General features: G+C 25.8%; 2 protein-coding genes across 3 annotated transcripts; one reads left to right on the top strand and one right to left on the bottom strand.

The window, feature by feature from the left end:
* Positions 1-1,270: 1,270 nt before the first annotated feature.
* On the top strand, positions 1,271-6,974 carry LOC113555199 (cytochrome P450 302a1, mitochondrial-like). Of its 2 annotated transcripts, XM_026959580.1 has the most exons (8): positions 1,271-1,444; positions 2,596-2,963; positions 3,464-3,645; positions 3,732-3,936; positions 4,738-4,891; positions 5,784-6,032; positions 6,525-6,731; positions 6,834-6,974. In XM_026959580.1, exons 1-8 carry the CDS (start codon positions 1,394-1,396, stop codon positions 6,942-6,944), a joined length of 1,527 nt encoding a protein of 508 aa, XP_026815381.1. In that variant the 5' UTR covers positions 1,271-1,393; the 3' UTR covers positions 6,945-6,974. The 2 variants fall into 2 exon arrangements, with proteins under 2 accessions (XP_026815381.1, XP_026815383.1); XM_026959582.1 differs by lacking the exon at positions 6,834-6,974 and having other exon boundaries at positions 5,784-5,998; positions 6,525-6,687.
* A 1,254-nt stretch (positions 6,975-8,228) lies between these two features.
* LOC113552230 lies at positions 8,229-15,757 on the bottom strand. Its single transcript, XM_026954986.1, has 3 exons — positions 15,742-15,757; positions 14,331-14,451; positions 8,229-10,183 (listed from the first exon to the last, which is right to left on the bottom strand). Exons 2-3 carry the CDS (start codon positions 14,331-14,333, stop codon positions 8,342-8,344), a joined length of 1,845 nt encoding a protein of 614 aa, XP_026810787.1. The 5' UTR covers positions 14,334-14,451; positions 15,742-15,757; the 3' UTR covers positions 8,229-8,341.
* Positions 15,758-16,023: the final 266 nt, after the last annotated feature.

Here is a 16,023-nt window from a genome sequence, read left to right as displayed (position 1 = left end):
ACAAAATATTTTTCAAAAAAAAACCAAATACCAACAATATCATTTAGATACTTTAACTAAAATAGATAACCATTAGACGAATAATTTTACACCAGATTCTAAGATCCAAGCCATATGTAAATAATTATTTCGAATCCATTCTTAATATAAATCACACTTTTATCACTAGCAAATTAAAATAGACTGCAAATTTCATAGGTGTTATTGATATTTTCTAAAAAAAAATAACAATACAAATAGAAAATATATTTAATTTTTGCTTTGTATCTATAGAGAAATGTAGATTTCATACAAAAGGTTGAATTCTATCTCATTTAATATTATTTTCAATGAAAATGTTATATAACTACTTAAATATAATAACTTGCGATATAAACGGACATATTTTATTAATTTTATTATAAATATCTAATAAGTAAAGACCTGATTTATATGCTCCTAAAATCTTAAAAATAAGATGATTTATGCTTTATAATTTCATCAAGATAATCTTTTACATCCATGGATATTCTTTTTTGGAAAAATATGATTTCATAAAAATGTATTAAATACTGAAAAAAATAAATAAAAGTAACAGTTTCTAAAAATGTTGAGATAGTTAAATTAATCCTATAATCTTTAAAATGTATTCAGTCATATTTAATCTATACTATAGTTATACACTAGTGTATATTGTTTAATAATATTTTACGTTTGTGATATGTGATTATAACATATAGTTACATATCTAAAATTCAGATTTATGAATTCAACAAAAAACAATAATAATAACATGTTTTAAATAATAAAAATAATATTAAAAAAAAACTTATTTTATATTAAGAGTGGAAACTGACGAAGTAAAAAATATGTTTGCATTTTTTTTGTTTATAAATCATGGTTTCTAATGCTTTATATTTTTTTTATAAAATATTCAAATTAAACCCCAATATGACAATATATTCTCAAAACATTATTTTGCATAAAATACTCTTTAAACTTAAAATATGCGTTTTTATGCGCTCAAAAATAGAAAATGTGTATCAGTTCATAAGAAAATGAAATCTTATCCAATTGGAGCTGCTTACTTACTCTCATTAAAAATATGTAAAAACATATAAATCCGATCTTAACTAATTAGTAATGACTTATAATTATAATAATTTATAAATAAAATAATAATTATCGTGCGTATCACGACAGCACTGTACTGCGCACGCGTGTTCCCTCACAACATAATAGTTGTATTATTATATTGTATTCTGTTTTCAGCGGCAGTCTGTGGTCTGGTTCCGAGACGGGTGCATCGAGTTACTCTGTTAATTTTATTTTTTACATTATAGTTTTAAAAATGTTTCATGTATTTTTCGTTTAGGTAGAGTAGCCACAATTCATTGTAATACGTGGTGCGTTCATGCGTCCAGAACGTTACTATAACATTATGCGACGAGTCAATCATTGCAACGTGAGTATAACTAAATCGATACCTATAAATTATGTGTAACTATACATAATACATCTTTGTGAATTGAGCAGATTTATTATATTCGTAAACAGCATACAGCTATATTATACCACGTTAGGTATGAAAGGTAATGATGAATATTAAATTATTAAATTTATATTTTTAAACAATGCAACTTATTGGATTAATTTAGATAAGTAATATATCAATGTTCCAATCTACGTCTCATAGTTAAAAAAAAAAACTCGCCCATATAACGTATGAAATTTATTAACGACATTTATTTAGACCGGCTCGGAATGAGTTATGTTATTCAACAGATTGGGCCATTAAATTAGCTATGGAATATTATAATATGCCTAATAGAAAGAACCGTTTTATCATACTCATCGTTTAAACTAAAATTAATGAATTGTACACAATTCAGAAGTTACCCAACATAATGTACCTATACTTATATAATTCTCTTCTCGTAATGTGATCGATCGATTTCATTGTTGTTGCGTTTTTATTTATGATTCTTATAAAATATAAGACGCCGGTGTTCGTAGTTATAATGGTATTAAAGGCATAACTTATAGCCAATATACTACACAGCGTGGCATTATATAACAATGCGCGTTAATGATGGAATACGATACGTTTTAGCTGACACCAGTAATCGACATGTGGCATTGTTGTCGTATGCAGAATAAAAGATTCGACGTTTGCACAAGTCCATTCTCGGAAACAACAGGACAAAATACATTTTAGATATTTGTAGTTCAAAGCATTAGAATAAACGACGAAATAAATTAAAATTCAAAATGTCATAAATGTCGTAATGTTTATATTTTGAAGTGTACGCTTTGCATCAAAATGTATAGACTTGAATACACACCATCATTATTATTATTATTATTATTACAATATTTATATAATAAATTATGTAAATATAAACAAAACGTTGATAAATCATTTGAATGGACAGATTTATCGGAATGATGCATACATAATATAACACGTTTTTATTTTATTGTATACATTATACATTTAACTGTGATCAAATAATATTTTTTTGACTGTGACAAAAATTAATTTTATAACAATAAAATATAATATATATGAATCAATATAAAATAAAACATAATAAACTTACATATTTTTTTTAGAAATCCACTTTATTCCAAATACTACGATTTTTTTCAACCGAAACGAAGAATGTTAAAGAATTTAACGAAATCCCTGGACCAATATCTCTGCCTCTGGTTGGCACTCTTTACCAATACTTTCCGGTTTTTGGTAAGTACAAATTTGACCGATTACATCACAATGGGTTGGCAAAGCTCCGTCAGTACGGACCGGTTGTTCGGGAAGACATTGTGCCCGGCGTGTCCATAGTGTGGATATTTAAACCGGAAGATATCGAGATGCTTTATCGGAAAGAAGGCAGGTACCCAGAAAGACGTAGTCATCTGGCATTACAAAAGTACCGATTAAGTAAACCAGAGGTATACAACACTGGAGGACTTTTGCCCACGTGAGTTTGAAATGCATGTTACATATGATGTATCTGAAATTAAAGGATTAAATGTTAGCTATTGCCGTTATAAGACGTATTACCTATTAATTATCGTTATTAACAACAAATTTATTATTTTATTCTATTAATAGGTATATGATAAAAAAAACAAATATAATGTCTCGTTTTTGCTGTCTATAATTACTAAAATATAAGGAATAACATTTAAAAGAAAGATAAATTTTCATTTTTAAATTGATTGAATATTGAACTATCCCAAACTTTAAATTTATAAAATCTGGAAACAAAACTCGTTATACGCATGCATACTCAAACTCTTTTCTTGTTCACAATACACACGCCTTATAACTTATAACATTGGGTGAAAATCAATACATTTTTCGTATTGAAAATCAATATTATAAAAATCTGATAGGTAATCGCTATAGATATCCAAATACGAATATTACCATTTTATTTACTATGCTTGTGATTTTTATCATGTAAACGTATTATAGGAATGGCACAGATTGGTGGAGACTTAGAAAAGCGTTCCAAAAACATCTGAGTAAGGTTCAATGCATCAAGGGGTATGTGGATAGTACGAACACAGTAGTTGGAGAATTTATAGACCGGAGAATAAAACGCGAAGGACGCACAGATGATTTTAGCCCCGAACTATCTAGACTTTTTCTTGAACGTAAGCTTTTTTTTCACCGAAATATGTAAATAATTTTTCTTCGAAACTTTACATTATTATTATTATTAAATTCAAACACTCAACAGTAACGTACTATGTCGCATTCGACGAACGACTACAGTGGTTCAAAGACGAAGAATGGGACTCAGATTCGGAGTGTTCGAAATTGATCAAAGCGGCTCACGACATAAACAGTGCGATATTGAAGACTGATAATGGACCACAACTATGGAGAAAGTTTGACACCCCCATGTATAAAAGTATAAAAAAAGGACATGAACACATTGAAAAGTAGGTAATTAAATGAATTAAGCAGCTTAATCAGCATAAAATTTACCAATTTTATACTCAACCAAATTTTACTATCATCATATAGACAATATTAATATTCAAGTAGACAATTATTTTTTAGTTATTAAAATTCCATGATAATTATCATATTATATAAAATTAGACTATTTGTTGTAACCTACCTCACACAGTTATAAGCTCAGTATCTATTATCTACCGATATCGTAGTTATAATATTCTAAGCCTCTAAGAATCTAAGGTATTAAAGCTATAGACGTTTTGTAGCTACAGCCTTTTTGCACTAAATTTTCTCCAATTTATTTATCTACTGAACAATTTCAAATCTGAATAATGAAATTTTGGATCATCAAGAATTTTTGACATTAAATTTACGATACAACAATCGGAAGCTAGATCTAGATCGAGAAAAGTTAAGAAAAATTTATATTTTAACCATTTCTTATCTTTATAGACTGAGATCAACCTTAATACTAAATGATAATGTATCATGACTATGTTATATCTATATCATATTGACCATAAAATGTTATACTTAAAACATTAGAGCGCTACCTTTAAATTTGAATTACAGAGTATCATTATCGTAAATACGAAGGTAGATTTGGCACAAAAATTTGTCGATGAAAACTTACCTTTTTTTTTTTGTTTTGACGCAGATGAGCTATATCCTATACCCAATATGAATTAATTTTTTTGGCGAAAATTGGTAATATTTCCGTATAGTGTATAGTCCAATAAGTACTTTAAATCCAAGTTTATCTTTGTTATTTTTTGTTTTAGAATCGCACTAAAAGTTGTAAGTGAAAAACTAACCAGTATTAAAACGACAGACTCCAAAACATCATTGTTAGGAGAATACTTGAATTCAAAGGAGACAGACTCCAAGGACGTAATTGGAATGACTGTTGACACTTTGTTAGCTGGAATCGACACGGTAATATTATATTATAGATAAATTTATTCTATTAAATTACTACACGACTATAGAATTGTGTCATGAATTAATATAAAAATCGTCTTAACTAATAAAATGTATCTAATTGTTTTCATAACAAGAATTTTTACCGTCTTGTTTTACTAGCCTACAATAGAAATTACAAAACTAATGTAATTTTTGCTAATGTTTATCAGCGTTTTTTTTAATTCACCTTTGTTCCTTAATTTATATTATGTTATATTATTCGGATTAATGCGGGTCCCGTACTCTTGTGTAATAATCATCAAGTTTGTCATTCCTCTCAATAACAAAAAAAATATGTTTTCAAATAATAATTTCAATCCAGTTTTTAATACTATATAGTATACAGTTACAAAATTAATTATATAATTTGTGTAAATTTTATTAAATTATTATAATCCCTTTCAAGATTACATTTTTTTTATTATTATTATTATTATTATTATCATTATTAATTTAGTTTCAACATACATCCGTAAACATATTTAGAAAATCAATTATTATTTATTACAAATAAACGAATAGTTATACCTACTAGACCTTAGAATTCGCACGCAAAAATTACAATTCTATATACAAATCCAGTACGATCATGCTGATGAATTCTCTCGTAGTTAAAACTATAATTAAAATACCTGACGATTTGTAATCGGTTATGAATTTGAGACAGTACGCTGCAGCGATGCCTGTAGACTGTGATTTGTGGGTTCGTCTAAACTAAACCTATGTATATTATAATGCGAATTTTATACACGTACGAATGTTTATCACTTGTATTATTATTATTATTATTATTATTATTATTATTTATCGTTTTATGAATATTTTTAAATAGGCCTAACCTAACCTAACGGTTTATCGGTTCTAGGCGACGTATTCGTGCTGTTTCGGATTGTACCATTTATCGTCGAATCCGGACGTGCAGGAAAAAATGTTCAGTGAGGCACAAGCTCTACTTCCGGACGGCAACACGCCAGTCACCTATGGAATGTTGGAGCGAGCCGTGTACGCGAAAGCGGTCGTCAAAGAGATGTTCCGAATGAATCCGATATCGGTGGGCGTTGGTCGGATACTACCAGAGGAGTGCGTGTTTTCGGGATACAGAGTCCCGGCAGGAGTAAACGCGACATACAATATTTAAAAATATAATATAATAATTCGATACGTCACTATATAATATAAATTGCAAACGCATTTACTGTGCAGTTAATGACTATAGAAAAGTTTTTATTCGAAACGTGGACGACTACTGTACACTCAATCGATACCATAATTCTCGACCACCGGCCACATATTCAATTTTATTTTTTATTTTTTTATTTTTTTTAACCTTTTTAAAATCATCAGAGCGTTATTTTTAAATAAAAAAACGTACTTCATGGTCGATAAAAGTGGCCTAGTAAGTTAAATTATTTATTTATTTTTAATCACTACATTTTTTTTTTATATATATCGTTAAGCTTGATAAGTTTCTTAAGAACCGTAATGATTGTGTGACGTTTCATTTATATTATATTATAATAGTACCTACCAAATTTATACTGTCGGCGGGGAAGCCTTGATGAAGTAATAATAAACTTAACATTTCGTTTTTTGAACATTTTTATAGTCGGTTGTGGTCACGCAAAACCAGGTGAGCTGCCGTCGGGAAGAATACTTCCGGCGACCCGACGAATTTGTGCCGGAGAGATGGCTAAAAGGCAGCGTCGATTATCAGTCGGTTAGTCCGTTTTTGGTCTTACCTTTCGGTCATGGACCAAGGACGTGTATAGCGAGACGTCTGTCAGAACAATTCCTGCAGGTCGTGCTCATAAAAGTAAGTTATATTTATGAATTACACACGAAATTAGCGCATTATACAAATTGTATTAACAGTGTGTAATAGGTAAAAAATTTATCTTACCTACGTATGTTTTAGATTGTCAGAAACTTTGAAATGACTTGGACAGGACCAAAGTTGGACAGTAAATCTTTATTGATAAATAAACCGGACGGACCGATATCTTTAATATTCAAGACCAGAGACTGAACAATATCATATTAATTTTAACTACTTCAATTAATATAAGAATATAAGAATAGTTTGATTACAAATTATAATTTACAATAAAATATAATAAACTTGTAACTTTAAAACCTGTTGTTTGGATATGCATGTTATGAAAATTAATTTAACTTTTTTGATAGTGCTTGAAACCGGTTATAAACGGTTAAAACTTTGATTTTTTTCATTTGCTATTATACTGTCCCTAAAATTGAAACATTAAAAACCGTTTCCGAAACGCAAATTGTTCAAATGTACTATGTTGGTTTCAAGCATTGGCTCTTCGTGACTTAAATTTAAGTATACATATATATAATGCATATCTGAAGTAATTTGTCACACGACAAATAGAAGATAATCTTTTTAAATTTTTAATCATCTAGTTCTCTCGAACTGATTGTGGATCAAAAATTTAAAACGTTTTTAAGAAATAATCATTTAAAAAACATGATAACAAAATTGAATAAAAATAGTTTTAAATAAATTTAGCAATATATTATTATATATAAGTATAACTTATTAAGTCATAAGCATAGGTGAAAATTCATTGAAATTTCTAGGGGGAGGGCTAAATTTACTAAAAAAAATGTAAACATTTCGTTTGTGAAAATTTAAAAATAAAATCAGATTGAGATACGCTGTCATAATAACTAAGCATCTTAAGTGCACATTTCATTAAAACAATAAAAAATGGATCTTCTTAATTATATCAATCCATAATTCATCTTGATTGCGAACATTCCTTTTTATTTAAAAATACCCGAGTAATGTATACAATTTATCAATTATTCATGAAATTAAAAATAATATTCATACTTACACTTCATCATTCAATCTTACAATGTAAAAAGTTATGGATTTTAATAATTTAAAATAAATAACAATTTTTATACATTGGCCAAGTATATTAAATAACTGTATTGAGTTTATTAATTTTTAAATTAACAAATAATAATAATTTATATTTTTAATAAAACATTTAAGAATATGACATATTTTATAAACTTTTTCATATTTTATTATTTTACACAAGTATTTTTTATCATTATAATTACTAAATAAATATAATTATTAGAGATTTTAATATAATATAAGAAATTTAATTTTCTTTATTATAATGGTTCATAGATAATAACAAAATGTATTAGTGTATAATAAATTATTTGGTTTTCGAAAATTTAAATTAATAAAATTAAACATTTAATGTTTAATTAATTAATTGTTTTTTGTTACAATTAATCAGAAACTTAAATTTATTATTTTATATTAAACCATCTTATTTTTTTTTTTTTTTTTTGTCACAAATTAAAAAATATCAGAAATGCAGAAATGTTAATGTTTTTAAAGTTGTGACAAATAAATAGTGAATATTTATTATTCAATTAATTGGCATACGCTGAAGTAGTCGTCTTGATTAATGAAGGAGGTGATGGCAAAATGATTGGCTTTTGTTGATCATATAATGAATTTTTTTTTTGAGAAATTGACTGAGATAACAATTCAGAGTTAAAAGAGTTAACTAGTTTTAAAGGTGCACCAATCTTTTGTTGCTGATATGGCAATGGTATTGATATTTCTTTTTGTATTTTAATTTGTTGAAACTGTGGAGGTGGTGGCGAAAAATTAACTAATGGCTTTTGTTGTACATACGAAGCGGACGTTGAAACTTCTTTTTGAACCGGTATTATCTGAGATGTTGATTCACTGTTGAAAGTCTCGGTTACTTGAGGAGGCGATGGCAAACTAATTATTGATTGTTTTTGCTCCGGTGCATTTACTGATACTATTGTTTGTCCTGGTATCGCTTGGTTTAATGAATCTTTGTCAGGAGTCCTTATAAATATCGGAGTTTGTGGTGGCGAATCAATTATCGGTTGTTTTTGTTGTCCGTTTGGTTCAGATATTGAAACTTCTTTTTCAATTGCGATCGGTTTATGTACTTTTTCTGTATCAGAAGTCTTTATAAATTGTGCAGGTGATAACAAATTAATTAATCCCTGTTGTTTTTTATATGGCAGAGATATTGAAACTTCTTTTTCAATTAGGTTTGGTTGAGACGTTGATTCAGCAATGCCGTTTTTGGTTATTTTAGGTTGTGATAACAAACCAATATTGGTTGTCTGCGGTTGTTCATTTGCTGGTGATATTGATACTTCTTTTTGCATAAAAATCGGTACAAATACTGGTTTTATGACAGGAATTTTTATATACTGAGGAGATGTAGGTCGATACGCGATAGGTGGTACATGTTTGTCATCCAATATTTCTACAGGTTTTGGCTTGTTAATCTGAATGAATGGAACAGCAGACAATAATGGTTTTTTCTCAATTAATGAATCTTGTTGATAAACATCTTTATTCGGTATATTATGTGGTGAAAGTGGAATCAGTTTTGACGGGTTACTTGGTTTGTCGTTATCTGTCGTTAACACTGCTATATTATCATTATTATTATGTATTTCAGTTGGCTGCAATAATGATGGAGATTTAATAAATTTAGAAGGTGATGGAAAAGTCAACGACGGCTTAATAAATTTGTTTTGTAGACTTTCATCCAATAATTTAACAGGTATTACATCGGCTGACTTATGTTGTGGAGCAGAAATTAATGATTTAATTTTGTTCGTCTTATCTTGTAAATTTAATTGAAGGTTTGGGACATATTTAGGATTTCCTCCAATAAGGTTTCCTTTTTGTAAAAGTGATACTGTAGAATGCAATGGTTCTTGATGTACCATTTTATGAAAATTTATGTCAATTTTTTTTAGATCTACAACTTTTGGTTTGTGAGCCACTAATAAGTCATTCTGCAAATTTGCACCAAATGCATTGTTTACAGGAGTCGACTTCATTTGCCACTCATTTGTTATTGAAGGATCTGGTTTATTAGGTTCGTTATTTTCCTGTGTATGAAGATTATAGCATCGTAAGCTTGCATGCCTTTTTACGGGATTTACTGCTTTACTCAAATCTTTAACTAAGCCCGGATTTTCAAAATTACCATCACTATCTGGATCAGATAAAGGTTCATCATTATTATTATAAGCAGCTGGTGGTGGTAAATTTTTCAAACGATCACATATATGTGTAGTAAACCGCACTCGGTCACGAAAATTATTTGATAATAAATCTTCAGCTCCATTTAATTCAATACTTTCAGTTACAGAAAATATAAAGTTCCATAGTAAGACGTGAATAATTGTTGTCCACAACAATTTAGGTGCCTGGAAAGACAATGAAAAAGTAAATAAATACAAATTTTATAAATACTTAAATATTAAAAATATAATTAAAATCATATTTGCTTAAAAAAAACCTTAAAGTGTATAGTCCTTATATTAAACATCATTGTACTCAACCGGATTCTCCATAAGTACTGAGGTAGATTTTAGAGTCATACTTTAGAATTCTAAATTTTAGAATACCAAATTTAAGACAAGCTATGTTTCAAAATATAAAATGGTTAAAATACTGAATTTTAGTCTAATAGTTTTAAATACTAATTTTATTTACTGCATACTCGTACATAAGTAGCATTAGAAATATTATTTTGCATTTTAGCACAGTCAACAATTTATAATAATTTTATGTAACACTAGTCACTATGTAGGTATGACGTAGGACACTGGATTAATGTGAACTATTTTTTAATAATTCTAGTTTTCTCTATCACACATAAATAACTTATCACAGATGCGGAACTGTATCATAATCACACATTACAGTTATATATTATAATAAAATAAAACTTATTGATTACGATTATAGTTTAACACAAAATTAAATTAAAAAATGTATACAGTGATATATATATCCCCAATCCCATATATGTGATTTTATTGTAATTTTTAACAAAGGTAATAGTAATTTACAATTTATATCCAAGACAACATTTTTCTATAAGTTTTTTATTTTAAACGAATTTTTTCAAAAGTTTCATATTCTAAATTATATTAAATTTTCTAAAACTTGATTTTCTAAACATGAATCTAAATCTTTCCACAATACACGATTTGAATAAACGAACTGGTAAGTCGTAAAATATTTAATACTAAAATACATAATCAATCCAATTCCAACATTATCTAAAATGAAAAATCACTTAATAATTAAAAAAAGTATGTAAATAAATAACTATTAATTATATTTCGAGGTACCTAGTCATTGAGTAGTTACGGATATGAATGTATTAAAATTTAATTGTTACAATTAATCTATTGCATAGAAAAATTATTTTGAGTGGAGAAGTTCTATCAGCCTATATTACTATAATATGTATATTTTACAATACATTTATATTGCAATTATAGTACATCATATATTTTACGATAGGTTAAATTAATTTTTTTCCAAAAAAAAATGCATTCATAAATCTGAAATACATGATTATTATAATACATAAATATTTATGTTGTATATTAATAACATTAACTTTTCAGTGAAAACAACTTACTATATATGAATATAGCTTAAATTAATCTAAATATTTTTAAAATATCATTTGATACAATAAAATATAATAATATACCTAAAAGATAAATAGTAAAAGATTCAAGTCCCGTGAATAATATTTTTAATTTAAATATATAAGTAGTATTAGCGACAAAAATGAAAAATGGTAGGCAAGTGGGTATCGCCGCATTGCTATATAGAGTAGGTCACTATAATGGATGTGTTAAATTTGAATGCAATGACAGTTTTCATTGTATTTGAAAAACGATTCTAAACGGAGATGATTTGTCAGTCTATAGTAATTAGTAGGATATATTATATTATTACCTATATTTAAATCGTAATATATCGTTAAAAATTAAATTTCATACGTTCATTTTACGCCCAATTTCTTATTACAGCTACTTAAAAGAAAACTTATGGATAACCATGTATTGGGTTTTTTAACTTTAAGTATAAATTACAAAAATGTTATGAATTTTCAACTTCAAAATTCCTTACAAATTTTCTCAATTTTGACATATTTTGTAAATATTTGAACTTAAATACTTATAAACAAAAATTGTGATTAACGAGTTTTGAATTTTTTTTTTACAGGCATTTCAAAAAAAAAATCTTAGATAAATAGAAAATTTCAATTATCTACATATAGCTTTAAAAAAGTCAAATTTTTTGAAATTGTAATCATAAATAAATAACGCTAATTTAAATACTTAGTGAAAATTTCATTTATTTACAATGATTCGTTTTTGAATTACAGTAAAATAAAAAAAAAAACGATTTTGTCGAAAACTGGTTATGCGTAAAAATTACCGTTTTTCTGTTACTTTTTAGGGTTTTTTTTTACTTTTGACCCCCTCAAAGTACTAACTAGATTTATTTTCCTTATCAAAGAGGGGCTGAAGTCAAAAATCAAAGCACTATTACTACTCCAAACCGTGATGACAGTCACAAAAATAAAAAATAAATAATAAAAACTTATATCATTGTAAAGTCAATACATTCAACACTCTGTTCAGAATATTATTAAACTATAAAGTATAATATGATAATGTATAAGAATCAAACATATTACTGTTTAAGTATATATAATATATCAGTCTCTCCAAAAAACTAAACTGTAATAAGGTATTTAGACTTATAAGTTATAATAACTAAAATGAAGTAACACTTAAAAGTAAGTATAAAAAAAAAAATTCTATAAAAAAATTTATAATTTACTCTATTTTTAATTGGGTCTTAACTGCTAAGACTTCATCAAAGTATAAATTATTATCCTATTTTTAATTTTGTATAGTACTAAGGTTCAATTTAAAAACTGTTTAAAAGATATTCTTACATAAATATCCTATAATTATGTATAATGATAGGCAGAATACTAATAAAGTAATACATAGTTGTAACAATATGACTAATAATCTAAAACGATAAAAAAATTTTAAAATTATGATACATATTATACCTACTACAATTTGTAGTTTTTTTTTTATTTTTATCTACATATCTTAAATTCCAAAATAAGGTATTGAGGAATTAAGTTATTAGGAACTCTAAATAGTCATGATTCATATTTAATGCTAAAATATCATGTTATCACGTACGAACGTTAATTTAACGTTCATTATATCTTATTTATATAATTCAACAAATCAGATTTAAGCAGATAAGTACATTAGATAATTAAAACATCAATATTTTATAAAGATCTTGGATCATAAAACATCAAACAACCCATAAATAATAATTATAATCATAAAAAAATTCATTTTCAAAATTTAAAAAATATTTATAGTAAATTTAATAGTTATAATAAAATAATATAGTTTCTGATGAGTATTATACCAAAAAAGAATATTGATTATAAATTATAACAAATAATTATTTAAAAATTAATCGTTATTTAATATTTTATAAACAAATACTGAAGTACTTATGTCTTATACGGAAAACATACAAACCGTAAAAAATTATTTTATAGAGAATAATGATTAAGGAGCATTAATTTTGTTGTATTTTATACGCTGTTTATTAATTGTTATAATTCAGTTATTACTTATTAGTTCAGCAAAACATCTGAAAATTGTAATATTCACTTCATAAAAAATTCTAACTAGTAATTTTAATTTATTCAAGATGAAAGAAACACTATATTAAACATTATATTATATTAAAATATTTATGATTTATGATTATTAAGATGTTAAAACGATACACAGTAAGTTAGCAACCTATAGAAAAATTATTTTTAAATTTTAACTCGTAATATATTTTTAACATTAAAACTGTAGATTTACATGTACCTACTTAACATATTATTAGTAATGAAAATTAATAATATAATTCAACATTCTTCCAATAGGAAGACCCTCTATGAACTATATTTTTTTTTATTATTATATCACATTTACTTACGATTCCATATATTATACGTAATTCGTATAATAAAAAAATTAAAATTCAACAAATAAAAATGTAAAATCCTAATATATGAAAAAATTCAAACTAAGAAATATAATTCCAAATTAACTCTGTTTAATGCTTATTACTTAAATATTTATATGATATAAAACTAAATGCTCTCTAAAAATGATAAATATTTATTGATTTGGTCAAAAATTATTAAATAATAAACAGAAAGTGAAAATTATACAGAAATGTAGTTTAAATTGTTCTTACTAAAAAAATAATACAATTTGATCCTATAATAATTTATGCTTCCAAGTTCGTGAATTTGTTTAACTATATAATATTTACCTAAAAATTACCTAAAAAACAAGTTTATAATCATTCAAGTACAAAAAAAAAATAATAATTCTATGATTTATGCGAAGTAATATAGTTTATTATCTAGTTATAATAATATAGTTTTATAATTTTTAATAAAATTAAAGTATTTATCGCATAAATGAAACAACTTACCATGACTATTCCGGAGTTCAGCCTAGAGTCTTGTCTGTACTATTATTAATGCCAGACACTAAACTAAGTTATAAGTAGGTAACGATTCAAATTCTTTGGGCGTCAATAACGATAACACATCCTAAAATCATTTAAGCAGTATATATATTATATATATATATATACATGTATACATACGAATTGTGATTGTTTGAAATGACATATTTCAGTTTAGAACCATACTGGCTAGACTGTTGCTTATCTTGAAAAAAAATGTATTACATTTTCTTCCTAATCGACAATTATTGTTCAAGATACAATTTACAAAAAAATCGAAAGAATGTCAAAACTTGGAATTTCACATTTTCATAGTAGCATAATATGTATATATAAATAATTCGATTAACTGTTTTTATCCATAGTAATGTATCAAACATTTTTAATCAATAAAACACCATAATATATTATTATGAAATAAATCATAAATAAATAAAATATATATAATTTTTTTAAATAAATTATACTGGCTAAACGCAATACCAAGTAGTTAGATCAATGGAAGGTATAAAAATGTAATTACTACTAAAATAATTATAACTCAAAATATAATAATCATTTGTGTTTACAGTATATGTATTATTATACATATTAGGTACCTACTTAAATTTTTGAAAAATATGTCTAATTATTTAAATATAACTAATTAATTTAAATAAATTGTTGGCATCAGATAATAATATTTTTTCAAGGTTAAGTTATGATAAATTGTACATTAGAATATTCTAAAAAGAATAATAATAAATATTATAATTGTTAAATTAATAATTAATTTATGAGATATTATCTTGTATTAAACAAAAAATTAACACTTTTATGTTATATCAACTTAATAACATTCGGACTAACTTTTACATGAGTATAATTTTAATTTTACGAAATGTTTACAGAAATTCTATTTTCAACAAAATCGATTTTGTTTTTAGTGTAACTCGAAAACGAATAACCGGAGATATTTAAAATGTTGACCAAATTTTTGTATAATCGTTTTCTTTAAATGATATAATTTTCAAAATATTTTTGTTATTTAATTGAAAGTTTTTTTTATTTATAAATATCAATAAGAAATTATTCACTGGGTAAAAATGCAATACGAAGTTATGTGTTCGTTTATCGAGTAAAACACATAACATGATATATGCTTAGTGATAAAGGGTGATAGGCTGTTTCCACTCAAAATCGTTTTTCATTAATAACATTATATAATTGACTATCAAAATTAATGTATCCATCACAGTAACCTATACTTGACACCTACCGTAAACAAAAGTGGTTTCTAATTGCACAATTTCACTTCATTTTTTTTAATTCAAATTTAGTTCAACTTAGTTTTTTTTAATCATAACAATATTTGATTTAAATGTTTAATACTTACTTTTACACGAGACGACTAGACGATTAATTATTATCCCATTCGTAATTTTTCATCAAGGACGCACGATTAACCCTATTTTGTATTTTTGTAGATTTAAAACAATTTACGATAACTCTTTAGTTAGTTTTAAATTACAACAGTTCTCAGAGACTGCACAAGCCTAGGGCTGTTTTCAAAGTATGTGAGGTAAAATGTTTTTTACGTCGATTAAAATGCAACAAATTTAAAAAAAAAATAATTTTTACAGGAATACATTATACATTTTTCTAATCAGGTATTATT

Source organism: Rhopalosiphum maidis, chromosome 2 (assembly GCF_003676215.2).
Source record: "Rhopalosiphum maidis isolate BTI-1 chromosome 2, ASM367621v3, whole genome shotgun sequence".
In the NCBI taxonomy this organism is placed as follows: Eukaryota; Metazoa; Arthropoda; class Insecta; order Hemiptera; family Aphididae; genus Rhopalosiphum; species Rhopalosiphum maidis.
Note: the sequence above shows the minus strand (reverse complement) of the source record. Positions and strands in the feature narration are given on the sequence as shown.